Source organism: Fusarium solani, assembly GCF_023522795.1.
Source record: "Fusarium solani strain SB1 chromosome Unknown bctg00000014, whole genome shotgun sequence".
Classification (NCBI taxonomy): Eukaryota; Fungi; Ascomycota; class Sordariomycetes; order Hypocreales; family Nectriaceae; genus Fusarium; species Fusarium solani.
This window is the reverse complement of record NW_027072141.1, coordinates 1214878-1242313: the sequence shown is the minus strand read 5'-3', so window position 1 is coordinate 1242313 and position 27436 is coordinate 1214878. Positions and strand designations below refer to the sequence as shown.

Below are 27436 nucleotides of genomic sequence, written 5' to 3'. Positions count from 1 at the left end.
GGGTCAGTTCTTAGCTCAGTGGTGAGGTGGTCTGGTTTCTTACGAACTCTGGAATAAAACTTGTCTCTTCCTCACAATATTCTTCATCCACTTCATCTTCGTCGTCGAACACGCCCTCGCCTCCTTTCCCATCAGGCAGACTGTCAAACCCTAGATCGCAGGGTGGATCTTCCACTTCACTAAGATCTGCCACATCCCCATGTCCAACGGTATCTTTAGCAGTATCTCCAAGCTCGTCCTGTGTCGGGCTCTGGAAGGAGGAAGCCGGAACAGGCGTTTCCTGCTTGATCTTGACGTGTATCTCCTGCTCGACCTGATCCGTCTCCACAGTGCCCCTCTCTTCCTTGACCTGCGCCTCTTGCTTGACACGCTTCTTGCGCCCGGAGTATGGACTTGTGTCCTCTTGCTTGACCTTCCGCTTCTTGTCTTCCTTGGCTGGCGTTGAATACTCATCTGGCCTCAGCGGTGTGGCCGGCTCCTGCTTATCGACTACATCCGTGGATGTCAGGACGACTAGCACCTTCAACTGCCCAGCTTGGTTGTTCGAAAAGTGCCCCGAAGCGAGCATGCTCGACGGTGTCGTGTACTTGTCGGTATTTGGAACGGTAACGATCTTCTTGCCAGAGACCGTCGAAGCGTAAGAAAGGCTCCAGAGATCCTTGTTCGTAGGATCGATTGAGGGCGGAAGCGGACGGAGGTGATCGATTAAAATCTCAGTGAACGAGGGCCAAGTCAGAAGATCCGCCGAGGAAAACTTGATCACCGTATCCTTCAAAGGCAGCACCGTCTCTGGGACCTCCACTGCAAGCCCATTGAAGTACTTGGTCTCCAAGCTCACAAGCAGAAGACTTATATGGACCCATTGGTAGCCAGTTCGTTGCCTCGCAGGCTTTCTGGTGCTGCCTTTGGAGTTCTGAATGGCTCGACTGGCCGCTGAAGCGACAGTCATGAACTGAGAATTGCTCGACGTCGGTATGCGTGCCCGTGTATTCACCGTGCCAGGGGCAGAAAGTTCGTTGGGGAGTAGTTGGGCGGCACGTTCAATGCCGATGGATGACACTGGTTTCGGTCTGTCACGCATCAGCTGACTTGCTGGACTCACAGGCCGTGGCGGAGAGTCCTCGAGCTCCACCACCTCATCATATGGGCCAGGAAGTGCTGGAGTTTTTGACCTGGCTCGACGCTGGGGCCGAAAGGGATTGACCAAGCCGCAACGGCCGCAATAGTTCGCGCCAACATATATGGTGGTGAAGAGGTCATAGTGCTTCTTTCCAGCTTGGACGCAATAGACATGCTCAGGGGGAATCTTTGGAGGGCCCATTTCAGTTGAAGAGAGACGGTGAAAGTAGGAAAAGGAGAGAAGAAATAGAATCTGGTTTAAGAACAAGATTTTAATTTAAGCAAAACAAAACAATATCCCCCTTTGTCGCAGCGGATAAAGTCGCTAGGCCCATTTAAGCAGGAGGATGCTATGCTAGTCCGCTGCTGACCAGACGCGGGATTACTGCGGTAATCCTCTGCTGCCTCAGTGTGCCGCTCCTCATTCTGAGTTGGGGGTACGTTAAGATAAAGACTACACAATGGTCGTGGCTACGAACGCAGAGTTAAGACTTTGAACACCAAATTTCGACCCAGTACCATCATATAACAAAAAAGGTCAAGCTCTCAAAGTCGCTTCCATATATATATATATTTTCTTCCTACTCCATAGGGCGTCGACATTTACAAATTTCCAGCACCATCCAGGGTAGGGGCTGCGACTCGGCTTTCCTTGTTTCTGGTACAGGCGCGCCTTCGGCCAGGATAATGGCAAACTAAAGACGTTTGGTGAACTCGTTTTGGAAGAATCAATTCAGCTCGTCGGAACCAAGTTCCAGATATCGCGTTGTGCGCGTCAATATGGTAGCGGGTGGTTTGCAAACCGGATACCTTTGTGGACCTGATGCTGCGAGCTGTCAATCGGACTGGAGAAGGCCACCGCGCGGGCCCGCTGCTAGTCCGCGGTACATATCTCGTGCTGACATGAAGTACTCGGATGACTAAGGGCCAGAGCGCCCAAGCCCAAAAGGAAGTGACAGGGAGTTTTGCAACAGTGACCCCTATCGCCCACCGTACCCACCTACCGGTAAGCAAAAAAATATTTCCCCATACAAAATGCAATTTTTCAACCAAATGTGGAAAATTCACCAAAAATAAAAACCGTGAAATGATTTTCGAATTTCGTTTTAGAATCAAGTGGGTTTTAATATTTTCGCGGTATTTTGACTTCACACCCTGCGCGTGTGCGTACCATAGCTAACTCTTCCTCCTCCGAATTTGACCTCTCATCATCTTCCATCCCTCCCACCTCGATCACATCCTCAACAGCATCCGCCCCTTCAATTGCCTCATTTGGCTCGGAAATAGTGTCACCAGCCACTAGAGCCTCCGCCAATGTCATGAACCTTTTGTTGGGATTCGGTATCGCCTTCCTCTTCTTGCCTCTGCTCAACCGCCCAACTTCCTCCTCCAGACTGGCTATTCTGGTGCTCAGAGAGGCGATCTTTGACTCTTGAGCTTCAAACCCTCTCGGTATCACATAATAGCGCCTTCTTGTTGACGGACTCTTGTTCTTCCCCAGATCTCAGATGTGGCGGCTGGTCTTTGGCGTATTATCAGAGTCGACTTGCCCGTCTCGGTGGCCGTCCGACCCGGGCGTCATTTCCTTCTTATCTGGCTGAATCTCAGGATGTATGAGCGCTTTCCGCCGTGAAATCGGCCAGTTTCCAGTCACCCTCCAGCCTGAGAGTATATTTTTCTTCGTCATACCCACTTCCCTGGCTTTGGCATAGGCCTTGATGAAGTTGACCTTATCCACCGGCGCAGAATCGGTCAGGCTGGTCAGTTTCTGCAGTTCTTTTCGATAGGCAGCCTTAGATACATTAAAGACGCCATTATCCAGCGGCTACAGCCGATGAGAGCAGTATGCAGGCAGGTAACAGCAATATACGTTGTTCAAAAAGCACGTAGCCATCCACTCATCCTGGATTTTTAGTCAGCGCCGTCAGTGGTATTTCCGATCTAGAACAGGTAGATACTCGCAGATACATGGCTCCCGTGGCCATCTAATATGATGAGCCTTGCATCAGACTCATCCGCCGGTTGCGTTTGAGGCAGATAGACCTCCTTGAACCACTCGACTGCGATATGGTTGTCCGTCCAGCCATTGTCGGACGTGATATAATACCAGTCGGCGACCCCCCGGAGCTCATCGATAAACCACTGTTGCTGAAGCTCTTTACCTTTGAAGATAATCCCCGGTTTCAGAAGAAGGCCATCTGCGGTGACGGCTTCGATAAAGGTAGTCCAAGTGCGAGACTGAGAGCCCTTGAGGAAGGCCTTCCTCCTAGGATCGCTACTGCCAATGACCAAGGAATCCAAGCCTATTTTTCCAGTGGATTAGAGAGTTTCGTAGCAAAAATGATCAATACTCACCAAATCCAGCCATGATACCGCCCTCGTCAACATTAACCGTGTTCTCCGGTTTGATCCAGCCATATTCGCTCTCCCGGATATCAAAGTACCAATTGACGGCCATTGGGGTAAAGGAATTGAACCTTGCAGCTTCCTGGCGTTTTCCTACCTTCGTCTTGATATCGTCATGGCGTTTAATGAACCTGGCTAGCCAGTGTACACCGATAGGCCTTTCCCGTCCTTGCTGTCTCAAGAGGGCAGCGACGGTAGCGCGAACTTGGCTGTGGGAAGGAGCATAGCCCAAGGCCACTTGTCGAAGTATCCAGATAACCAATCTGGACTCTTCCGACTTGGATAGCAGCTGAGCAGGCTGGGTGACCTCGGATTTTGACGGTAGGCCTCTTAATCGGTCAGAGAGAGTGGTCGGAGGCACGCCGTTCTTCTGGGCGGCCTAGTTCTGGGAGAGGCCATTTTCTGTGATATCTAGTATGGCCTGGATAACATCGCCCTCCGTATAAGATGATTGAGGCATGTTTAAGGTGACTAAGGAAAGATGGGGAAGAGAAAAGTTTGGATGAAGCTTCGAGGAGGCTGGTTGATAAGGGAGGCATTTTGAGACATTTTATATTAGTTCCGTGCGACTACACCGCAAGCGTCACTATGGAAGCAAAGTGGAAATAATAAATTCCATGTAGTTCTTAATATAACAGACATTTTCTCATTAAAATATCTTTCATTTTGACAACGTACTCTATAAGTGAAATTGGGCATTTTGTATGGGGAAATTTTTTTTTTGCTGTACGGTAGGTGGGTACGTACGGCAGGTGGGTACTGCATGGTAATCCAAGATAAACAAGAGATCCACGGCGGTCTTCCGTTATATAGTTTAGATAAAGAGTCAAGCTAGAGTCTTTTAACAAGGAGATAGATTTCGATGCATGCATGCTATTACGAGTGTGCAACCTTACGTGTAGGTTATCTACTTCTCCAAGGCGCCACCGTACTAATCATGTTACCTTGTCCCAAAGTAACCTATGGGCATTGGGGCGACCCATGGCGACTTGTGATTTCGTTCTATGGTATTGGTCAACGGCAAGGTGCCCTGCATTAACCGGCAGCTTAGAAAATGCAGCTCAATGAAGGGCATGGCTCCTGTATTGAGGTTGGCCTAGGCTAGATCACATCAGCTTTCTTCCCAATTGGGACAATTCAAGGAGAGGAAAGAGTTGCTCTCGCTAAAAGTCCTAGTTCAGGCCGACGAACCCTTGCTGCAAGTGATGTGTGAGACGTTCGAGAGGCCGGCCGATCCAGCACAGGCAGCAGAAATCCAAATCACAGTTGGTCTGGCCACGCTATAACGTCAGTCCCCGCCTTTCTGCGCACCCCCCCTTCTGCGCAAAAGCGTGATTTCGAGCCACAACAGAAAGGCCGCATTTCTCCATGAAATCAACGTAAATTAACTAGCTACGCCTGGAATTGGCTCATCATGTTGTTCATAACAAAATTACCAATTTCTTCCACAGTCTGCTCGGTCGTGGGTTGCGCATTTCCCCGTCTTCGCCGCTTCCTCTTCTTGGTCTTCTCCTTCTGCCCTTGAATCTCCTCCGTCGGAAATCGACCTATAGGATCATAATCGATGGCTTTCTTCTTCGTAGACTTCTGAGATTCCTGTTGTGCCTGTAAATATGTGAATTTCGCCTTCCATTCTGCTGCTTCCGCCTTCAGAAATTCGTAACTATTCCCAGTCCTCTCGGCAATTAGATTCGCCTTGTGTTCAAAGTTCTCAGGGTCCTTCTGGAGGGATAAAAGCTGTGCCTGAAGCTCGGCCTTATTCTTGGGCGTATTGAGAATAGAATCTCGTCGTGTGCGGCGGCGTTTTGGTGTTCTTGGTGGTGTTTTTGGTTTGGCTTCCTGCTCGGTAGTGAGCGCCTGCGAAAGCGGCTTTTCCACGTCAATAGGCCAAATTCCAGCGGCCAAAAAACCATGTCGGATGTTCTTCTCGGTGATCGCTTTCTCAGAAGCTATTTTATATGCTTCTATGAAGCGTTGTTTTGCGATAGGAGATGCTGTTGTGAAGGACGCACACTTGCGCATAAGATCCTCGAAAGCCCGCTTGAGAGGGCCAAAAACACTCACATCAAGCGGCTGCGTGATGTGGGATGAATGGGGGGGGGGGTAAGTAGATAAGCTGAACTCGATGAAATGCAGCTCGGAATCGGAATCGAGGAGAAATATGACCATAAAATCCATCGAGGACCAAAATCCTCCAGGAATCGGCTCGTGATGGCTTCGTTTCCGGCAGAAACCCCTCCTTTAACCATTTCTCGCATATCCGGGCATTTGACCAGCCTGTGGCCGAACAATCATAGGCCCAGTCTGGAGGATTTTCAGGAAACCACTGTTGTTGGAGGTTGATGCCCGTAAACACCACACACGGCTTGGTGCGTCGCCCAACAGCGTTGGCAGTTTCCAACACAGAGACCCAAGTGCGATTATCGCTCTGTGATACGAAAGACCGGCGAGTGAGGGCATCGCCAAATACTTTTCCGGCCTTAGTTTTCCCCTCTGTGAGGCCGTGTTCATCGACATTGTAGATGGGGTCCGGCGGGACATTCTTCTCTTCTATTTCGCGCTCTAGGTCGCTAGAAAAGCATTGGATTCTCTCGGGAGCTGCTTCTTTGGCTCTGGCGGCCTCAATAGGTGTAGATGGCTTCAATTTAATATCTGGGTTGCGTTCAAGGAAGCGGTCCGGCCAGGTCTTTCCGATCGTGATGTCCTCACTTTCCGGGTCGTAAATCTCCTGTGCAATCTCGCGGATATCACGCCGCGATAAGCCCCGACCGGCAGCTTCTTCTTCGAGAAGGTAATTAGCTAATACCTTCTCTTGCAAAGGCGATAGCTTTTGAGTCCTAATTTGCGCTGTGCGTGCGTCTCTTGAGCCCTTTTCCCGACCGCGTAGCATTCCCTCATGCAAGTGATACTGCCGCGCAAGAGGGCGCAAAGGCTCGCCATTTTCGTTCCTGATGAGGACTTCAGCTATATCATTCTCACGAGCGACTTTAGATAAACTCATGACGAAGATTTGACACGATTTGGATGAGAATTGGTAATGCGTGGTGTTGTGATTGAGGAAGGATTACCAGAGAAAAAAAACGTCGGCTGACCCATGTTGTTGAATTGCGCAGTGATGCTGGGTGTGCTTGATAAAATCAAGGTTATTATTATTATTGTCATGGTGAGAGCTCCCTAGGGGTTTATATCCCATGCGATTCCATCTAGGACTTTCAACTTTCAATCTAGGACTTTGTGATGTGACCCTGAAGTGAGGGGAAGCTCCCAATTATTCCAACAACAAGTAGACCACTGTTGTGTACGTAAATTACCAAAAACAAGCGACTGCGATGCAAGGAGCACATGGCTAGAGCAGTCACCAAGGGCCTCTCAGCAGCTTTGTGTCTGAGAAGGCTCAAGACGCTCTCGCCGCAGACAGCGAGGCCCGAATCCAGGTCTCAGTCGATAAAACAAACGTGCTCTCCATACTATCCCTTCAAATGTCGAGGAGCTCCGGTCGGGTCACGGCAGGGGCGAGTAGCCAATAAAAATGCATCGAATCCAAGGTACCTAACCCCCCACCTATTTTAGCCTATGATAGAAGTACCAGCAACCTCTCGAGTTACAAATTGCTACATTACACTGCTCACACCCCTAAACTGTCTGGCGCCTCCTTTTATTACGACTGCCCGGCGCCAACGGTCTCCTTGAGCTTCTTGACCTTGGCTGCCCTAATTGAAGCCCCTGGATTGACTGCCTCTATAGGCAGTGATGAAGATACCGATTGGGAAGTCATCGTCTGATTGAGAATGGTTTGTATGAGAATTTGGGTGGTGTTGCTTATGACGCATCGTGTGGTTCCCCTCATGTACCTCCTCGTTGATAGGGGTGGTGTGGGGCGGGGTACTCGCCGGAGCTCCTCGACAATTGAAGGGATATCAAGCGCTATGCTCAAGCCTGTGTCTTCCGAACCAAATAGTCCGATGCCCGTACTCTTTGCGTCCATTCACTATTAGATAGTCAGCCATGCCTTTGACAGTCACGAAGAAGAAGCATAGTAGAAGGTGCGGGCAGTAGAGGGCTAGAAACTCACCTCCAGCTTCCTTCATAAACCTTGCGTAAATCGGGAGAACCACATTGGGCCTCATTCAGCGCTGTTTCGATTACATACGCCGTGATGCTTGTTCCACTCGAGATAATCGGCTTTTGAGGATCCACGCCTTTCGTTTTGAACAGTTTCATCAGTTGATCAGATGGCAAGAATGCCTTCGTCTCCGGATCCAGCATTAAGTCGTAGGGGATGTTTATGGAGCCGGGCATGTGTCCTGACGGTGAGTCTGGCCGTGGCCCCGTATACTTTCCACTGAAGTCGTCGCTGGATCGCGAATCCAGAACCTGTATGCCCTCTCTACCCTCCTTGTTATGGTCCATGACTGCTTCGCGAACTTCCTCGTAGCTGGCGATTTTCCCTTCGTCTATCTCAGGAACCGGGTAGGTACCATGCTTGAAGCTGTGTATCTCCCCTTGTTCTGTCGGAAGGCCTTGTTCCACCCACAGCCGGAAGTTATTGAGGATGTGCACCTTCGGGTGGCCAAAAGTCTTCAACATCCACCCTACCCTCGGTGCCGAGAAGATGCCCAGCTCCTTTGTATCATACACTACCAGGATGTCCTCCTTACAGATGCCCAACCCGCTCATAGAGGCGGCGAAGTCCACGGCGCTGGGTAGCAGATGAGGAAAAGGGGAGTGCGTGCCGATAACCTTATCGAGGTCCAAGAATCGAGCTTTCGGGATCCGTTTCTGACGGAAGGTCTGGATACCGGTGCGACCCTCATTGTCATCGACTGGAAACCAGGAGGCGCATAAGGGAATAACTTGTGGCTCAAGGGAGATGTCGGATGGTGGATTCGTCTTCATGGCATTGCGTAGGTCCCTCGGACTTACGAGGTAGGAGGACATTGAACGACGGGTTGATGGCAAACTAAGCCTGCTGACAACTAAGAGGTAACAGAAATGTGCGAGAGCTATATCTAAGCAAACGACCGCTCGGAAAGAGGAAAGCTGGTGGTAGTACAGCCATGGTGGACTGGAACAGTTCGCGTATTCTCAAGCCGTCTACGGAGTGGTAGCTGATGCTAGATATGTCGGAGCTGAAGCTGTGATTTCGGTAGTGGCCATGCATCAAGGGAAAACGGAGGCCAGCAAGTGGATAAAGTGTTTTAAAGTGACTGTCTTGGAAAGGCCTGCGGCGTTGAAGATAATATAGCCCATCCTAATACTGACGTCAAGTGCGAAGTGGTGTGACAACCACAAGTAGATAAAACTGATTCAAATGGATGTGTGGGTGATGACGGGTCTGGCCGTCTCAAAGCTATTGATCATCATCATTTTAAGCGAGCAGCTTTAAAAGCCAGCATGTTCTCGTAACTGTCTCTTGTAAGAGTGAAATTCAAGCCGGAGGATGATAGCCGCACGTTGTGAGATGAGATTCGCCGCCAAGAATAACATGAGGGCCCGATGCGCCGCAAGTATTTGGCAAAGTCAGCATCGACCCTAGGGAAACAAAGCATCTGCCTTCCACTTTCTGATCCTTGACCAGTCTCAAAGGTAACTCTGATCCTTGGACTTGCAAACCCGACCATCTCGATCAACGGCCTGTACACTAAGCCTGGATCAGAACGGACCCGCCCAGATAAAACAACAAGCCACTCTCCTCCTCGGTATCCTCGGTGCGACGATCGAATTTTTGCGGCTGATCTTGGTAGTCCGCGTTGAGCTAGGTAAGAAGTGTTGAGCTTTCTTGAAAAAGAAGCGGCACGACGCGTCATAGCGCGTCAGGCCTCCCTCGCCTCCAGTGACCAGCCAGGGGTCCGGATGCGGTCCGGGCATTTGGTCCAATCGCAGAGGCCGGCGAACACTCCGGTGCAGATGTGGATGTTGTGTTCCAGCGAGGGGCGAGCGTCGGGCCACACCGACCTGCAGTGCGCAAGAACTCGTCGACTTGCAATGCGTTTCCCGCTACCTTAGGCTAACTCGCCTCCTTTAGGTAGAGGCTTTGGTGGCCCCAGAGATCCAGGAACAACAAAACTTTCATTCCACCCTGCATCAACGTCCAGCAAAACTGGCCTCCAACTCAAGGTTCTTAGCTTTTTACCAGGTTACCAAGAGTTACTAGACGATCGTCTCTACATTTGTTGATCCAACCAACAAGCCACTGCCGTCTATCGGAGCATCCTTCCGCCAGTGCTACAAGCCTCAGCAGATAAATGAGCTACGGTAGGTTCATTCTACAACCATGCATGAGCAGTATGGCCTGACATTCTCAAGCAGATACTCTCACGAACTCCTTTCCGTATATGGAAGGGGTGACACTGCTGCACGGCTACACCCCGAACGAGGCTATTGGAGACGAGCTCACTGTAGGCAGCGCGGCCGTTCCGTCCCACCCGCGATGGGACGGTTCGGACTGGATTGACCGACGACCCTTCCTGGGCGCTTTCCAGGATGATGTTGACTTCACTGCCTCATACAGGCAAGCCCGTCTTCCCCACGACCACTCTGTATTCTACGGGGCCACCGTCAAGAACCATGCTCTATCATCCGAGCGCCTGGTAACGGTCCCTGACGAACCACCTTCGACCGTGACTCCTTCACTCCAGTCGTCACAAGAGCCACCCAAAAAGCCTGGACGAAAACGTAAGACGCAGCTTAGTGAGCGGGCAACTCCTGAGCCCGCTAGGCTCGATTCCAGAGGAGGAGAAAACAACGATGACCCGAGCAGGAGAGGGATTCATACTCACGCAAATGAGATGGGCATGAGCAGCGGCGCCGGTATTCGCAAACAAGACGCGAAAATAAAGAGAGTGCGAGAGAGAAACCGCGTCGCTGCCAACAAGTTTCGCACAAGAAAGAAGAAGGATCTTGCGAGGCTCCAGTCCGACGAAGAGGCGATAGAGCAACGCCATAGAACGCTGACCAGCTGCGTGGATGACCTGAATGAAGAGCTTCTCCACCTCAAGATGCAACTGTTGCAGCACACGGGTTGCAACTGCACCCTAATACAGAATTACATTGAAAACGAGGCACAGCTGTATATTCAGTCTATGGAGTTGGAATCGCAAAACTACGGAGACGGTTACACCCAGGCAGAGGATCTCCACTATCCCTAGCATACCTTATTGATTATTGCAAAGGGCGATTTGGTCAAGGGTCCCAGTTAGGAGTTTACATCTTTAACGTTACCAGTTGGGACAATACAACATCAACCTCCCCTGTTGACCTGGGGAGGTTTGAGGGGGCAGTGTCGCGGGATGCGTTGCCAAGACTGGATTGAGAACTCCGTTGTATCCCATCGGCTGTCATAAACCTCCATTCCGTACCTCGCCCCACATCACCCCTGTCATCGTGACGGTACCTGCGGGGAACCCAAAAACCCCTCTCAGACCCTTCACAGCTAAAATCACACATAATTCATTTTGCTCATTACAATGCCCTCCCGAAAGATACCTCCTAAGATACCGGCAGTCAATATCTATGATGACAATAGTTTCATAACAGAAGAAAACAGCAGCCGTGAGCAAGCGGCTGATAATACATGCCGGCCTGAGTTTCCCCCAGCTGAAGACCGCGGCTTCAACTTTCAACCTTTCAACGTGCCGCCTCGCGACCTTAAGGTCAACCCACTGCCCCAGGATCCACTACAGCTCTTCCAGCTCTTTGTGCCTGTTTCCCTAGTCAAAAGCTGGGTTGAATACACCAACAACTGGGTCGCCAGCTTGCATGAGAGTGGCGTCATTGACAGCCAAAACCACGAACTGAAAGATGGCTCAAGGCTGCAAAAGTGGACGAGGCTCAAGGTCTCGGATGTATACAGCTGGCTTGGAATCCTGATATATATTGGACTCCACAAGGAAACTAGGATCGAGGACCATTGGAAAACCTCTTCGCTTGGGGACCAGCGTCCTACCTACTCCATCATCAAGTTTATGACCTACAATAAGTTTCAGCTTCTTCACCGCCACCTCCGACCCTTTGATCACACTAAATTCGTACCTGATGAACGCTTCCCTGAGGTATTCCAGTGCGCACAACCGTGGTCTGACCATATACAATACGTATCAACGCAGCTCTTAGAGCCGGGCTCTCATCTCGCTGTGGATGAGGGCATGATCCAATATGAGGGGAGATCTCACCAGAAAACCACCGTACAGAACAAGCCGATCAACACGGGGTTCAAGGTTTGGGTTGTAGCCCAAAAGGGCTTCTTTTTGCGGTGGATTTGGCACCAGCCCGGTCTAAAATACGGCCCTGTAGGTGTTGAACCTACTAAGAAGAGGAGGAGTGGAGTGGGAAGAGGAAGAGGCAGAGGCAGAGGCAGAGGAGGCAGAGGCAGGCCGGCGAGGCCGAGGGAGGTTGAGGAGGTTAAGGAGGTTATAGAGGTTATGACCGAAAGGGATAAGGTCATCCCTCTGAACTCGACTCAGAGCGTGGTTATTTCCCTTATCAATATGCTGCCGCCGGCCGTATACCACGTCTTTATGGATAACCTCTTCTCGTCGTCCGACCTCTTCCTCTCCCTTCGTCAGCACGGCCACGGGGCTACAGGCACAGCCCGTGCTAACTGCGGTATCTATAAAGACCTCGCAGTCTCAAAAAACAAGGATAAGTAAGGGAAATCAGGCTACGAGTTTAATGAGATCCGGGTCATACCAACAGCTGATAATCAGGTAAGTAACTAAGATGGAATTATATATGATTCCCTTACTAAGTTCTCTCTTCGTCCTAGGTCAACCAAATCGCGTGGAAGGATAATGCCCTCGTGTTGTTTATGTCGACCGTTTTTAAGGGGAATGAGAGAATCAGCGCTCCTAATAGTCCAGACCGTTTGGACTATTAGTCCAGACTGCAATCCAAGATCAATAATCAATCCACGACGGGCGTTCGTGGATTGACGACTAGGATAACGCGTCCCTTGAAACGGGCCTTGTTGATCTGGATCGCACCAGTAAATTGATCGGAAATATCCACAACAAAATGGTTGGCACAGCAACAAACATGGGTACCCTGGATTTAGCGTACTTAGCGTCCACACCGGGCGTCTGTATTCCCCTGCCCTGATCTGCAGTCTGGACTAATAGTCCAAACGGTCTGGACTATTAGGAGCGCTGGAGAGAATTGAGTGTAAGAGGAAGAAGCCGTCAACAGACCACATCCGGGCACGGCCGATACAGCGTTTCTTTGGTGATGAGACCGTCAAGCTAATTAGCATTCCTACAGTTGCCGCTGAGTACAATAATGAGATGAATCATGTAGATCGAGGCGACCAATTGAGGTCATATCACAGCTATGATCACCCTGTCCGCCGGGGCGCTTGGCAGGCCCTAACTTGGCACTTCCTCTTAGAGGTTATCCTTGTGAATAGCTATATTCTTCAGCTTCACGGGCAGCCAAGTTGGAAGAGATATACGAGTCAGGTTGAGTGGCGTGAGCGGCTTTATAATGATATCTTCAAGGCTTTCCACCATGACAGTCAGTCGCGGCAAAGGTTTCGAGCTGGGGACGAATTTACGCCTGTTCAACAGCACAATTACGTCTCAAGAGGGAAAAAATCAGACTGCATTCCTTGTCAGGGCCTTCGGGTTGGGGAGGTTAGGTCAAAAAGCCAAAAAAGGAAGCCCTTAGCAGGTGTGAGCGGCAACAGAAGGAGGCCAAGGCGGCCGCGGCAGTCATGGAAAGGATGCGACAAGTGCGATGTAGCGATTTGTAACTCGAAGGATTGTTGGGACTTCTACCATAGGCTAATTTAGGTGGGGAGGAGAAGTACCTTTTATTTGCGCCATTTTAATTGGGTCGACCCCCCTGTCGTGACCGCGTTGGAGGTTTATGACAGTTGATGGGATACTCAAGATTACGCAGTAGATCTCTTACCCTTATATTTGTGACCTTGAATTCAATTTCGTTATTTCTATAGCTCTTCTCTATACCGATTACACGGCGCTAATGTTAAGCATCGAAGCTAGGATCCTCAGCAAAACCATAGTAAGATTACACGATCAGTTCCATCACGCTGCATAGGGGTCTCAGCAGCCAGCTGGTTATAGACGAAGTCATAGTTCTTGGCGTCCGATGAAAACTCAAGAGTCTCTTCGTAGCGGTGTTGGGAGAGATGAGCCATGAAGGCGTGCCGAGTATTATCATTATCCCTTCGTTAAGACCCCGTATAACCTGTACGTGCATGACTGAATAGAGAGGGGTTGATACAGGCAGATGATATGTAAAAGCCGGTTGTATCCCTTCGATTGTCGGGAGGCTCCGGTAGGTAACTCGCCCCACATTACCCCTGTCACATGAGCAGTACATGCGGGGAACTTAAAGATGCGCCATTAATCATTCTCACCTAAAACACCATGCAAATTATTTTGAAGTTATCTATGAGTTCTCAATCAATCCCTGCCGATGCCCTCAAAGCCTATGACGACCAGAGCTTTATAGGAATATCTGCTTGCGTTGCTTGTAAGGGCCAACAGATTGGAAAACCTTAGTCAAGGACCTCAAGGAAGCCTTTGGGAGCGGTCAGCAGCAATACAAGAAGGCATCAATCAGGGGGGATGTAAGCAGTGTGATGTCGCGATTTGTAACTCATAATATTGTTGGGACTTCTATCACAGGCTAATTTAGGTGGAGAATGATGTACCTTTCATACTCTCATATTTGATTGGTTAGACACCCCTGTAGTGACCTAACTGGAGCCTCCTGACAGTCGAAGGGATAGAAATTGGCTACAGCAAGATTCGAAAGCGTCATGAGACACATCCAGGCACCACCGTTTCATGGGATAGACACCGGCAACCGCGGCGAGGGAGAGATGGTAGGGTTTTTGGATGTGCGGGGGGATAGTGTCGAGACAAAAGTAACGAACGAGCTGTGGAATCCAAGAGCCCAGGTCCGCGGGAGGATTTCAAGGATAGAACAGGACAGAGCTGCGCCGAATGCTCCTTCATCAACCAGGCTACCGGTACTTCTTGGGCTGCTGAAGTTGGTTGCAAGGCTGAAGATGCAGGCGGCAAAAGGCGGCCAGGAGTGTGCGGGGCTACGGTTGCACAGGTGAACCAGATGGAAATCACGTGGAAAATCGGCGAATCGGGCCACTCTCTCGACAATAAATGTTACGGGAGCTTGGAACCGCAAGTGTATTATTTAGCCAAAAACCACCATCAACAAAGTGCCGGCACGCAATTGTGGACAGAGGAGAACCGGGAAGTAGTTGGCAATGCTGCAGTTCATTGTGCGGATGCAGAGCGGTCAGAAGAGCATGAGATACCCCCGGTCGAAAAAACGATGTACGGCGCTGGCTGGAAGCAACGGAAATTTTTCTCAACCCGAGGGAGGCTTTTCTAATATTTACTGAGCAAGGCATAGAGTAGACAGCCACTACACCCACTAATTAGCATCCGACGAGAGCCAATGAGTACTAGAATAATATATTTTAAACTGCTCGAATACGAAAGCTTCCAGCTTGAGTAGAGGTTATAGGCCTGCCTATAAGGCCGATGGAGGGGAGCTGGTATCTATGTACTGCTCTCCTGCTTCGTACCTCCAGGTTCGCCTTGACTTTGAGAAGCGATCTCCTGTTTAAGGCGACTATCAGATCGCAACTCGCCAGTCCCTATTTCACCTCGAGATTCTTCATTGGCGCAATCCTCCACGTTGCTGGAGCTTGGCACGGGAGCTAATGGATGGGATACGTTCTCCCGGAGGGGATGTTCGATGCCGGTAGTTACAGTGCCGATGTTCGAAGACTTCTGAGCCTGTGAGAGCGCAAAGTCACCTGAATCGAAGTACTTTCTTTCCTAGTGTTGGTAGCTAGATTAGCCTGGCTTGCGAATTTATAGGATATATTAATACCTCTAACTGGCGATGGAGAAGATTCGGTGTCCTTGGCGTCCTGGGCGAGATACCATACAAATGGTGGGCACGCTTGTCCTTCTCAGTAGGGGTTTCAGTATCTTTAGGTGAATCCATATTCGCAGAATAATATGCAAGTTCGGGTGAGTAGAAGAGCAAGGCAGGGCAGGAAAGTCGAGAGCCTATTACTGGAGTAGATAAGAGAGGAAATTGTTCAGAAGAGTGGATGGATGGGCGTTAGGGTAGGAATTTATTGCCTAAGGAACACAGAGTCCCAACGGCAGGGCTTAATAAGGTTTCCCCGCTCAACCAATCCATGAGCAATGACGTATCTGCAATCAGTCTCGACCGTTCTCGCACCGTAGTCTAAGGTCATGGGGCAGGTTTGCAACCCACTTGTTAAATATAAACCCTGGCTGGCTACCCTCAACCAGGTCATGTTTTCGATACCATCATCTTCCCAACCATGCCTTGCTCCCAGTCCACACAACAACCGACAACCCTACGGGCCTATACCCACTCTATGCACCAATACACAATGAGCCAATTAATGGTTCTATCCGGTTCATCCACTACGGTATTGATGACAACCGGGATTTCGACCTCAAATTCCTATCTCCTGAGTGCGTGCGGACCTCCGCAAAGTCACTCGCCCCACTTATCTCGGTCACCTCGGAAGTACGTGAGGGGTACGAAAAGTTTAATGCGAGAAGAAATTGATGCCATTTCACACCCTAAACACCATCAAATTATTTTGATCTCATCAATGAGCTCCCCTCCAACTCTAGACGAGATACAGGTCATCACCCCCTATGATGACACGAGCTTTCTCGATGAACGGCACAGCCATCGCATTTGGCCCAATGATTCAACCCGGGCCGCGGTTTTTCCGGCCGAAGAGGACCAAGGCACGAGCTTCGAGCCCTTCCAAGTGGAAACACGTAAATTTCATATCAACACCCTGCCTCCAACGCCTCTGAAGCTATTCCAACTTTTCCTCCCTATATCCCTTGTTGAAAAATGGGTCGTCTATACGAGAAGCTGGGTCTCGTGGCTCAAATTGAACGGCTGGATCGACAGCTGGAAAACCGAAATGAAGCGAACCTCAAAACTCCACAAATGGGAAGGTCCAACGGCTTCAGAGGTGATGACGATGATTGCAGTGCTTATTTATATGGGAGTGCATAAGGAAAAGAAGATACGAAGCTATTGGGAGAGCCCCAAGCCCGGCATTCAACGCGCTGAGCACTCATTTGTTAAGTTCATCTCATACGATAACTTTCAGCTTATCCACAGGCACCTTCGCCCCTTTGACCACACCCAAGTTGACGAGACTGCACCACTTCCGAAGGTATTCCAAGGCGTTGAAGAGTGGTCTGAGCACATACAAGCCGTATCCATGCAGCTGTTCCGGCCTGGGTCCCACCTAGCTATCGATGAGTGCATAATCCGCTATACGGGCAGAAGTGACGCTACCACGACTATCAAAAGCAAGCCCGACCCTGTGGGTTTCAAGATTTGGGTCATAGCCCAGCTGGGCTTCTTAATTCACTGGCTATGGCATATCAAAGATGCAGAACATGGCGCCGTTGGCGTTGAAATTTCAACGCAGATATTATCATCACAGCCCTCACAACCCTCACAAGCCCGGCCTAGGAAAAGAAGGAAGGTCTCAGCCAAGGCCGCAGAGGAAGCCCCTGATATAGAAGACGATGATGAAGCAGTGAATTCGACCCAAGCCGTCGTTATTGGCCTTACAAAAACACTGCCAAAATCGACATATCACGTCTTTGTGGATAACCTCTTCTCGTCCCCACCTCTCTTCCGCAACCTCCGCAAGCAGGGCTACGGGGCCACTGGCACAGCTCGTGCGAATAGTGGCATCCACGAGGAATTAGTCAGGGATAAGAACGATGACGGCAAGGTCAAAAAAATGTACGAATTTAATGCCGTCAAGGCGATACCAACCCCTGACAACCAGGTACTGACTTCAGACACTTTTGGCTGAGAATCCCCTACTAATTCGCCTTCGTGCTGTAACCACAGGTCAACCAAATCGCTTGGAAGGACACTAAGCTTGTGTTATTCTTGTCTACCGTGTTTACCGGCGCCGACGATGAGCGTGTTGTCCGACAGAGGAAGAAGCCGTCATCCAAGAAGTCAGAGGCCAAGCCGATACGCCGTTTTTTTAGGAACGAAGCTGTCAAAATGATCAACATACCGACAGTGGCTGCTGCTTACAACGACGAGATGAACCATGTTGACCGTGGTGATCAGCTGAGGTCATATTATAAGTATGATCATGCCCTCCGCCGGGGCCCGTGGCAAGCACTAGCCTGGACCTTCCTCCTTGATGTGGCCCTTGTTAACAGCTATGTTGCTCAACTTCACGGGCAGCCAAAGTGGAAGAGATACACGAATCACAGGCAGTGGCGAGAGTGCATTTATAACGAATTATTCAACGCCTACGGTCATGATAGTCAGGCAAGGCAGCTTTACCGAGCAGGAGACGAGCGTGATCTACAGGATGCCGAATTACAGCGTAAACACGTGGACCGGGAGATCAATTTTATCAACCGTCATGCCAAATCAGACTGCCTAGCCTGTCAAGGGTGTCGGCAGGGGCAGCTGAGAACAAACGCCTCGGAATGGAGCCCTCTTACGGAGGTCAGCGGCAATCAGGAAAAAAAGGAGAGGAAGCGGCCTAAGGTGCGTAGTCAGACCACCTTCGGATGCCGTATCTGTGATGTTGCGATATGTCAAAGCAAATATTGCTGGGACTTCCATCACCACCTAATTTAGCATGGGAATTTTGTACCTTTTATTTCGCACATTTTAATTGGCCATACCCCCTCATCGTTACCACAGTGGAGGTCCGCACGCACTCAGGAGATAGGTATTATGCTGCCACATAACTTGGTTGAGATTGAACAGACTAGCAAACCCAAAACATTCCCATTTTTCTTTCGATTACCGAATAAGTTTCAGGAGCAGAGGGGCTTAGTAATCTGCACGGTCATCCGGGATTCCGTGGTGGTAGATCCAAAAACTGCCATTGAGATGCCATGAGACGGGTGTTTAATAGGGTAGCAAACTATGGAACAAAAAAGAAAGTAGACTAATTTAGCTCTTTGGGCTATCCGTCGTATATTTAGGGATCCACAACAGGATTTGATTCCTTTTAGGACCCAGCGCAGAGAATTATAAATCAGGAGTCCTCTTGATCCAACTATGCTCTATCCACTTCTTTCGGCACCAGAAGTCCTATCATGTGTCAAATTCAGGTCATCAAAACATCCTGCAGCACTTACAATAAAACAATGGAGAGAGAGTCTCGCAAAACATGGTGCAAGAAAACTCTTAGAAATAGGCACTCTGGACGTCGCGGCTGGGGTCTCTATCGGAGGTGTACCACAACAAAACTCCCCCTAAAAACTATCCACCGAACCTGTGATGATTGCTCAGGCTAACATGCGGCGACTTTCGACAACCAAGACGTGACTGGAGGAGACTTGCAACCTGTATGAATTTGGCCAGGCGGAACGAACTTCACAAGCATAGAGGGGCACAGTCGTATGCTGGGAATGAATTGGACAATACAGTTTGATGTAGTTGATGGAGAAATGTTCTTATTGAATTAATTATTGTCCTTGATGATGTTGTCACTAATAAGAGATCGCTCAAAGCATTCTACCACTGACTGATCTCTGTCCACGGCCTTGGGCTGTCAATGCAGGACTTTCAAGTTTTAATCATCTCACCATAGTAAAGGGGGAACTCTCAATTCTTCTAATGTATGTTATATTCAAGTGGGTACACATCGCGTAGAGAGGCGGCAGTGTCAAGGCCAGTCACCACTTCTCTGAATCAACCACAAAAATTCCTCGCGTCTATCATCGTTGCCATTAACTAACCAAGTCTGCCAATGCTCACCCGCCCCTTATACGGCCAGCAGACAGTTCCGCCATCGACCTTCTGCGGTAGTTCTGGGTAGACGTAACCAAAGTGAAATATATCCAACTTGGCCGTTAGGGGGATATAACAAATGACGCCTTGTTGTAGCTTCAAAGCCGTTCAGGTCCTGGGCCTGGAGCTACGAAGATCGTTTGGCTCGTGTTCGCCTAGGGCGAACGGTGTTGCCATCGCCACTAGCACCTGGTTCAACAAGACCACCAGGTTCACTCATCGTTATCCATGCCCAGATGGCCATGATGACGAGTCCCCCCAGTAGGACGGAGAGCTCTACTCCAACCGACGTGGCAATCCAGGTGGGATACTTGTCTGTGTACCACAAGATGACACCGGCCGAGAACTCGATAATGACAAGATCAAGCAGAGCCAAAGGAGCCCATGCCAGAATTTTCCCCATGCGGCTTGGTTGTTTGCAGCCTTCAAATGTAAATTGGAGCATTGTAGCAGAGGTAATAGCTGCGATAGAGGTTATCGTGGCGCTGATAAGCAACCTACACGCTATCTGCGAGCGTACCCCCATGTCTTCGGCCTGGAGCACGCCGAAGACCATGGCTGTGAGCGACATGACTCCCAGCGTAGCGGCAAAAGTATTGAAGGCGTCGTAATATTGCAGCAGTCGATGGAAGACAATAGTCGATGGCTTATCGGCTAGTGAGGAGAACATGGTTAGGTCTAGGTGTAGAAGATCGTACTGTCAACTTACGTTGAGTCATATTTGGTTTGACGCAAGTCAATGGCCACTGGTTGGATTGTAAGGCACGGTATTGACCAGAGGAGTACGTGATGCTGAAGAAGACAGTCGTGGTGTCAGATTATTGAGACACGGTCGGTGGGTAGGGCGGAACAGGTACAGGTTATAACTGAGCGAGCGGGTATTTCACTGATTCTTTTGATCCCAGAAAGAGTTTCCGTTTCTTGTCCTTCCGCCACGGCTGTAACTTCTGGTGTGAGTGGTTGATCTCCTATTTTCGGTCCCGTCTGAATTAGTTTTAATGCGAGAAGTCGAGGCTAAACCCCTATCTCGTATGCCGCTCGAATTGACTGCTCGCGAACTGAGATGTCACCTATCAAGTTGTCTAAAATTGGCTGCAAAATCGACAGGGTGAATTAGATCTAGCATCACTGCATGTTAAGTCTACACCTTAGAACTCGTGAGTCAGATTGATCGGGTTGACATCCACTTCAGCAAAATTGGTGGTTCGGATTGTGTTATGTTGAGAGGTCCATTTTGGTCGCCCTCGACGGTCACATTACCTCAGGTCGAGAACGGGATGTTTTGGCGCGTACGTGATGTGGGATTCTAAGCTTGAGTCCGGTAAAAAGAGGATGGACAGCACCTTAATGCAATATTAGACCCGCCGATACGCAGCAGTCGAACAATGTAGGTTCCGCAGTATGACGCTTTAGGACAAAAAGTATAATAATCACTCTCTGCCGCGAGCTTGCTTAGTTCTCTTGCTGCTCACGTCCGAGGCCTTGCTGCTCCGCTGACATTAATGTGTTTCTGTGTCTTGTAAACTATGGATGCTCTCTCGTATACTCTGGGCGGCAACGATCAAGAGAGTGAAGAACATGATATACCGGAAAGTTATCCTTATAGCCCAAGCCTGTATACGTCAGTTGTACGGGCCTCTACCACGCGCCCCACGCCAGAGGCTTGCACACATTCCTGGTTAATCAGGGTCGGCTATCTAATCGAATGGATTTGTCCTTCCTGCAGAAACGTAGAACCTGTTCTCTTTTTTGAGTGCCACTATTGTGCACTCAAAAGGTGTAGGGTTTGTGCCGAAGCTCAACACGGTCCTAGCTCCAACGACTGAGCGTCGGGTCTCGTGCACATCGGCAGAAGCAAAGCTTTGATTGAGCGGACTGCTCGCCATCATACCTTCTGAGATCGACCCAACTACTGGGCATCGAGGTGCAATGGCAGCGGCAGTCACAGCAAGGGTGGGGGCTGTGAGGTTTTCGTACGGCATCCTTGATGACTTGATCATCGGTAACGCCCCAAAGCCCAGATGCTGCATAATCGCATTAATAGCTTGTGATACACGGTCTGTATTTATTAGCCTGGCTAGCCCTCAAACCATTCATACCCATTAACACCGTGGTAACGCTTTATCAAATTCACCCTCCCAATGCAGAGATGTCCACATGTTGTGCACAGGAAACACAAGGTCTCGCTTGCGCTGCTATCTTGTAAATACACTGAGGTCCTCCGTGCTTCTACAATCCTGTTGCACTTCCTCCGCTAGTGATGCTATCTGGTTGATGACTTGGAGACATTTGTACAGCATTGACTCGCTCTGGCTTGCTTTTTCAGCCTGTTGCCTGAATAGCTGAGCGAGATGTTCGTGCTCTGCACTCAGGGACTCTGGTTCCTTCTGCAAGCATTCTCTGCTGGCTACCTCCGCTTTCAAGCTTTCTTCTATCGAGTACAGCAGACATGTAGTTTGTGTGCCCAACTCCCCATGCGTCATTGCCTCAGACTCGGCAGAGAGGACACTAGAGGCTGGCGGATAGGTCGATGCGCGATATATGTCGAGGCTCGGATGGTCGGCGTTGATAGCGGTCTTCGCAAAGGTGACTGCATGGAAGCTCTGCCCGACCTCCCGACAAAGTTCTTTGTGCGCCGTCAAGCCGTGGTCGCTCAAGTTTTTCGAAAAGAGATGAGCGACCTCGGCCGTAAAAACCCAGCTGTAAACATCGCTCTGTTTGGTTACAAGCCGAACTTTCGAGGGTTCGATCGTGATGCCAGTTCTCTTTTCTTTACTAGAGTCAGCATTTAGCACACTTGTTCCAATAGAATCCGTCTTACTTATATGGGCGGCAAGTTCCTCCCTACACTTTTTTACAAGACACCGCCGTTCTTCAATGGCCTGGTTTTGGCCCAGAGAACTCGTTTCCCGCTCATGGAGTGTTACACCGAAGTTGTCCATTCTCGCAAGCTTGAGTCCCTTTGATCGATTGGCTTTGTTTTTAGCCCACCGATGCCGGGTATTGCTGGGTAATTGAAGGGAGACACGGCTGAACGGGTAGGTCTTCGTGCCTGTGCTGTTGCATATTGCACAGCCGTAAATATACTGACATGCGTCGTGTGGTCCACATAGTTGACTCCGAATGGTAGGCGAATATTGGCCTTGCGACTGTTGATCAGAAGGCCAAATACTACTTCAAGCATGTTTCTTTCGGCAAAGCCTAGGTAATAAGTTTTAAATTTTTTTTTTCTTCTTTTCCCACTTGAGTAATCAAACCTAGCTATCCAAACGAGAATGCAGTACGTGTATCCTAGATACAGGATTCGTCTCCTGGAAGCAATATGGGATCTTCGGACTCTTCCTCCAGGTCCTCAACTCCAGTGCCTGGTCTGTGCAGCGAGAGTAATCTTTCGATAGTTTGATTTTGCACGTCCTGCACGCCCCGCATGTAGTGGATTGTCTCCTTCAGCTCGCCTAATTCCTGGCTCACCTTGGCCATTGTATCCAAAAGGCTCTTATGCGCAGTCTCTATGTGACATTTTGTCAATCTTTTATCATCGAGGCTGTCATGGACGCACGTCTTTGACTGGCTTGCAACATCGGTTGATTCACCTGAATCGTTTCCGGTGAAATCCTCGCGTGTGACGTTCGTCCTTAGTGTCTGACGTTGTTTGTGGTGCGGAGAATGAGAATAACACATGGCTGGTGATTCTGGAGCCAACGGTGCCCCCTTAGTTCGGAGATGAATGAAGTACAGAGGTGGTGGATTGGCTAACTGGGCATGCCGATTTATAAGTGTGGTTATATGCCTAGCCTTGCGAACATCAGTGTTACTGCAGCGCTATTCAAGCCGAGGTCCAAATTGGCCACGGGGCTGGTGTTCAATCATGGTTTCTACCAATTAAATTGCGAACCCGGCCCATTGACCTTTAGTCAGTGATTGGCTTCCCTCATAAGCGATTCTATGTCTCCTATTGAAGGTTCACCTGAAAGCCGGACTGGTGGATTCACGTCGAAAGATGATCAGACACTTGAAAGGCAGGTGTAGTAGTATCATAGCTATCTCGTAGTATTCCGAATTCCTTTCCGCCGAGGAGAGGTGAAGTGCGAACACGGCTGGCTTGAGTGGCAAGAGCTGGTAAACCATCCCAAATAAATACCAATCCTGGAATGCGAAAGTAATTGAGGTAGCCTCAAGAGTAGGCTTGCCTTCTCTGCGTGCAGGCACAGAGATGGCGAGGCTGATTGAAAGAAGCCTGCATGCCGTCTTTGCGTTTCGTGATCATGAAAACACCACAAAACGCTCGTAGAAACGAAGCAACTGGATCTATTAGCGAAAGAGGACATTTGGCAGGTGGCGAGGAAATGAACCTTTTGCGGGCATTTTGTATGCAATACCTGAGCCTTGTGCCTTTTCTTTTCGCCTCCCTTCCATGTAGCGTAAACAATCAAGTCCCCGTTGCCTGCATCCTCGCAGCCATCAATGGTCTGGATGTGATCTTCCCAAGAGCCGACAGGGGGCCTCCACTTTAGCTTTTTAGAAATAGGAAGAGAAAGACCGAGTCTTCGAGAGGATGCTTTGGGAACATGACCACCAGCACTCTCGTGGCGTTTGGTGTCGACCGCCTTGTTCGACTCCTTCATGCCGCTCGACTTTTCAGCGAGCCGATCGAAGTACTCTCGAATCATCTCTTCGCCAGAGATTCTGCCATAACCCCGAAGAACTTAGAAAAGTGCTGTGGAGCCCGAGGGATTGCATCACTCACCTGAGATTTTCCATAGGCTCCCATGTCCAGTCTTTTTCATCTTCATAACCTTGCCACTTGACTTGGAACTTTGTGTTTCCCTACAAAGAAACAGGATTGAAATTGGGGATCAGCTGCTCGATTCTTTACAAAATGAAATCTGTTTCGTTTCAAGGCCTCTCGCTGACTATGATGGGCTCGGGAGAGGGGACAGCGTCACAACGGAGACGCATTAAACGGCGAAGGTGGCGTTCTCACATTTTTGTCCACAGTATGCTTCTGAATCGAGTCTACTATGAATCTTAGAGCCGTCAGTACGCATTTGTCATAAGCCCCGTCGCATCAAGTCTTACATGTCGCTCTTAGACTTGCGTTTCCTATTCTGTTTGACCATGTCGTCAGTGGTGACAGGTTGTTGTTCAACCGCGATGTCTGTCACGTCTACACGGATATCGTTGCCTACGTGGCTAAATTGGCGTAGCTTTGTGTCAGAAAATGATGGAACAGTCAATCGAAAATCTCTAGTTTAACCCCGGTTTATAACTGCCCCTTAAGTAACGTATGAGCATCGTGGGGGTAACAAGAGCTACCGGTATTGTTGTCGTATGTGGCCATGAAGTTTGTCGTGCGTGTCCTACCTTTGATGGTGAACTCGATGGTACAGATCGTCTTCACAGCACGAAAAATGACCTATGGCACGTTTTCTGGACTTCTGGGGAAGCTTTTTGGACAAGTGACATGGATCGAGAGCGAGACGGGCCGATAGTTAACATGTGCAGCAGTGTGGTGTGCGTTCATTCTACTTGCAATCGCCCGGAATTGGCCTATGGCCTCTATGTAGCATACAATATACGGCTCAAGGCGTTTATCGAACGCGGTGCTATACGGCCATTAACGGCTCCCCTCCCGCTTTCTATCTAGGTACTTATTTACACAAGACCGCGCTTGCCACGGGACCGAACTCCAGCGCCAGAGATCGGTCAAGAAGCCGCCTGGATCTTTGTGAAACGAAAGTTCCCGTTCTTCAACCCGTATCATTCAAATGAAAATCACATCTGCTTTATGTGCCCTGTTCCTTACGATGGAAACCGTTGCGTTGCCAATCAACATGCCCAAGGGGCGCTCGATTTTGGCCCCGCGGCTAGTAAACACGAAGCGAGACGAAGCGCAGGATGATTCAGATGAGCTTAGAACACCGAAGTAGAGTACCAAGTGCTTGGCTGGTGGCTGCAAAGACAGTTGAGAGCTGTCTGTCATATACGGATCGAATGTTCTTGGAGAACTCGAAGTCCTACAAGATACCTCGACGGCCTATGGGTTCCCGACAATCCATTGCCCCTAGAGTGACTCGTGCAGAGCACAGCAGTTAAAATATGCCAATTACAATCAATACCGCCAATTTGGGCCACGGCTAGGCGTGATACGAACAGCAGAGCGCATCTCGGCCATCGAGCATGTATGCCAAACATATCTACATAGACCGTAAAGAGCAATGCCACGATTTCATCGGTAGCCTGAATAAAAAGTGTCTCAGGGGTTCCCACCCAGAAACTCAGCAATCACCTCTTCTCGGGATCAGCTGCTACATAACCTGTAGTTGCCCTTGGCCGTGTGTATTGTTTTAGGTGCTTAATGGGACATGCCTACAGAGACGCCACCGAGAATCGCCACTTCCCTATATCTCTTGCTATCCCTCGAGTCTCACAAAAAGAGGAACGTGAACCATCTCAGCGACATGGCGCTTCTTCAGCCGACAAACTTCCTCCACAGGTCGAGGTTAGTGCTCGCGTATGCACCGTAGGCTTCGAACGGCGAAGCGGCCTGACTTCTAACCTATGGTCCCTCTACTCTAGCGCTTCCCCATCTCTTAGCAGCTATCATCGCAGTGTCTCCCTGAGGCATCCGGGTCAGACCATTCCTAATACGTGCCTGACCAGATCCAGTCTGGACCCGGTGACTACCTGGCCGTCCATAAAGCTGTACATGAAATGTGGTAGCGTCCACTCAAACACGCCATGGAAGCTTATCGTAATCGACAGAAAGTGTCCAGAAACAGCTCACCCTCCGCAAAGCTAGATATTGGACCATTTTCCCAGTCACGATAGATTTAAACGGAAGACGGGTACCTCAGCCGGTCACGTCCACCCTACAGGTTATCCTTTCGTCCTCAAACATAGGCAACATTGCCGTCATGATAACCCGGTCTCAAAAGAAGGCCAGCGGAAAGCCGAGCCTTAAACCCAACCGGATTCGCCGGAATTACAGCACAGCAAAGGAACGTAACAACTGGGAATGTTTACAAATTGATCGCATGGAACTCGAAGAGTCGACCAGGCGTTTCGTCATTCTTGTAAAGTGGCCTGGTGGCAACATATCCGAGCATGATAAGGAAGAGATCTATATCAAATGTCCCAAGAAGGTGCGTAGAGAGCCACGGCCCTAAGATTGGACAGAAACCTACTAATTTCTCACGGATAGATGCTAGAGTTTTACGAAAGACACATACAATTTGTCGATAGAAAGGATGCTAAAAGGTTTTATTAAACTGAGTAAAGGGTCAGATACTTATGCTAACCTAGAGACTAAGTAGTGACTATTGGCGTTAAGGTCCATGATCTATTCGCCGGGCGGCGGTTATCGATAGGCCAAGGGTTGGGTATTCTATGGAAAAACACAATGCCTCTAAAATAAAAGAATAAAATTCTTTAAAAAAAAAAGTCTTTATAGACCTTCACCGGTGTATAAGTTACCAACCCCCTGGGGGTTCAATGACCCCCAGAATAGAGTTGCAGGGCCATATACAGGGTAATCAGAAAATATCACGATGTGGCTTATTAGAAGGGACGACTCCCAATTTCATCATCTATACTACAGCAAAAGAAAGGCCAGGTAGCAATATAAGCCGGGGGTCATTACTTAAAAGGCTTAAGAGGTAAGCTAGAGAGCGATATTAGACCACTTTCATCTTGTAGGAATCTCCACCCCAGGACCAATTACAACGGCCATATCTATAACATGTAATATCTAGAGAGTATTCAGTGGTAAAAAAAAAAAAAAAAAAACAGACTATATCGAGAACATCATCAGTGGAAACGAAAACTATCGTAGCCTGTTACTGCTGACCACTACCGCGCACTCAGAGTAGAAACGTGGACAAAGATTAGCGACTTAAACAGGCGCTTTCTAGGCTAGCTAGCCATTCTAAGAATAGGGATATATGTCAAATTCGGGCTTTGGCTACTAGCTGTCTCTTCTGGGTGTAAAGGTGCGTCCCGGGGTCGGAGTGTTGTGGTGCACTGCAAGCCGTTAGGAGTGTGGATGGCTCAATACCGGACG

At 49.4% G+C, this 27436-nt stretch overlaps 9 protein-coding genes across 9 annotated transcripts; 3 read left to right on the top strand and 6 right to left on the bottom strand.

Annotated features, from left to right (window-relative positions):
* Positions 1–10: 10 nt before the first annotated feature.
* On the bottom strand, positions 11–4224 carry MRS44_017872 (uncharacterized protein; the record flags this gene model as incomplete). Its single annotated transcript, XM_065615762.1, has 6 exons — positions 11–1372; positions 2291–2517; positions 2809–2944; positions 3163–3422; positions 3475–3904; positions 4204–4224. The coding sequence occupies 6 exons, from the start codon at positions 4222–4224 to the stop codon at positions 11–13; spliced, it is 2436 nt and encodes an 811-aa protein (XP_065471834.1).
* Positions 4225–4917: 693 nt separating this feature from the next.
* Positions 4918–6526, bottom strand: MRS44_017871 (uncharacterized protein; the record flags this gene model as incomplete). The annotated part of the gene is made up of 2 exons (XM_065615761.1): positions 4918–5764; positions 5889–6526. The coding sequence occupies 2 exons, from the start codon at positions 6524–6526 to the stop codon at positions 4918–4920; spliced, it is 1485 nt and encodes a 494-aa protein (XP_065471833.1).
* Positions 6527–7593: 1067 nt separating this feature from the next.
* Positions 7594–8421, bottom strand: MRS44_017870 (uncharacterized protein; the record flags this gene model as incomplete). Its single annotated transcript, XM_065615760.1, has 1 exon — positions 7594–8421. The coding sequence occupies one exon, from the start codon at positions 8419–8421 to the stop codon at positions 7594–7596; it is 828 nt and encodes a 275-aa protein (XP_065471832.1).
* A 1439-nt stretch (positions 8422–9860) lies between these two features.
* MRS44_017869 (uncharacterized protein) lies at positions 9861–10673 on the top strand (the record flags this gene model as incomplete). The annotated part of the gene is made up of 1 exon (XM_065615759.1): positions 9861–10673. The coding sequence occupies one exon, from the start codon at positions 9861–9863 to the stop codon at positions 10671–10673; it is 813 nt and encodes a 270-aa protein (XP_065471831.1).
* Positions 10674–10991: 318 nt separating this feature from the next.
* MRS44_017868 (uncharacterized protein) lies at positions 10992–12173 on the top strand (the record flags this gene model as incomplete). Its single annotated transcript, XM_065615758.1, has 1 exon — positions 10992–12173. One exon carries the CDS (start codon positions 10992–10994, stop codon positions 12171–12173), a length of 1182 nt encoding a protein of 393 aa, XP_065471830.1.
* A 2898-nt stretch (positions 12174–15071) lies between these two features.
* Positions 15072–15525, bottom strand: MRS44_017867 (uncharacterized protein; the record flags this gene model as incomplete). Its single annotated transcript, XM_065615757.1, has 2 exons — positions 15072–15353; positions 15409–15525. 2 exons carry the CDS (start codon positions 15523–15525, stop codon positions 15072–15074), a joined length of 399 nt encoding a protein of 132 aa, XP_065471829.1.
* A 649-nt stretch (positions 15526–16174) lies between these two features.
* Positions 16175–18210, top strand: MRS44_017866 (uncharacterized protein; the record flags this gene model as incomplete). Its single annotated transcript, XM_065615756.1, has 2 exons — positions 16175–17389; positions 17455–18210. The coding sequence occupies 2 exons, from the start codon at positions 16175–16177 to the stop codon at positions 18208–18210; spliced, it is 1971 nt and encodes a 656-aa protein (XP_065471828.1).
* Positions 18211–19501: 1291 nt separating this feature from the next.
* On the bottom strand, positions 19502–20044 carry MRS44_017865 (uncharacterized protein; the record flags this gene model as incomplete). The annotated part of the gene is made up of 1 exon (XM_065615755.1): positions 19502–20044. One exon carries the CDS (start codon positions 20042–20044, stop codon positions 19502–19504), a length of 543 nt encoding a protein of 180 aa, XP_065471827.1.
* Positions 20045–22665: 2621 nt separating this feature from the next.
* On the bottom strand, positions 22666–24494 carry MRS44_017864 (uncharacterized protein; the record flags this gene model as incomplete). Its single annotated transcript, XM_065615754.1, has 5 exons — positions 22666–23016; positions 23754–24060; positions 24122–24201; positions 24359–24401; positions 24454–24494. The coding sequence occupies 5 exons, from the start codon at positions 24492–24494 to the stop codon at positions 22666–22668; spliced, it is 822 nt and encodes a 273-aa protein (XP_065471826.1).
* Positions 24495–27436: the final 2942 nt, after the last annotated feature.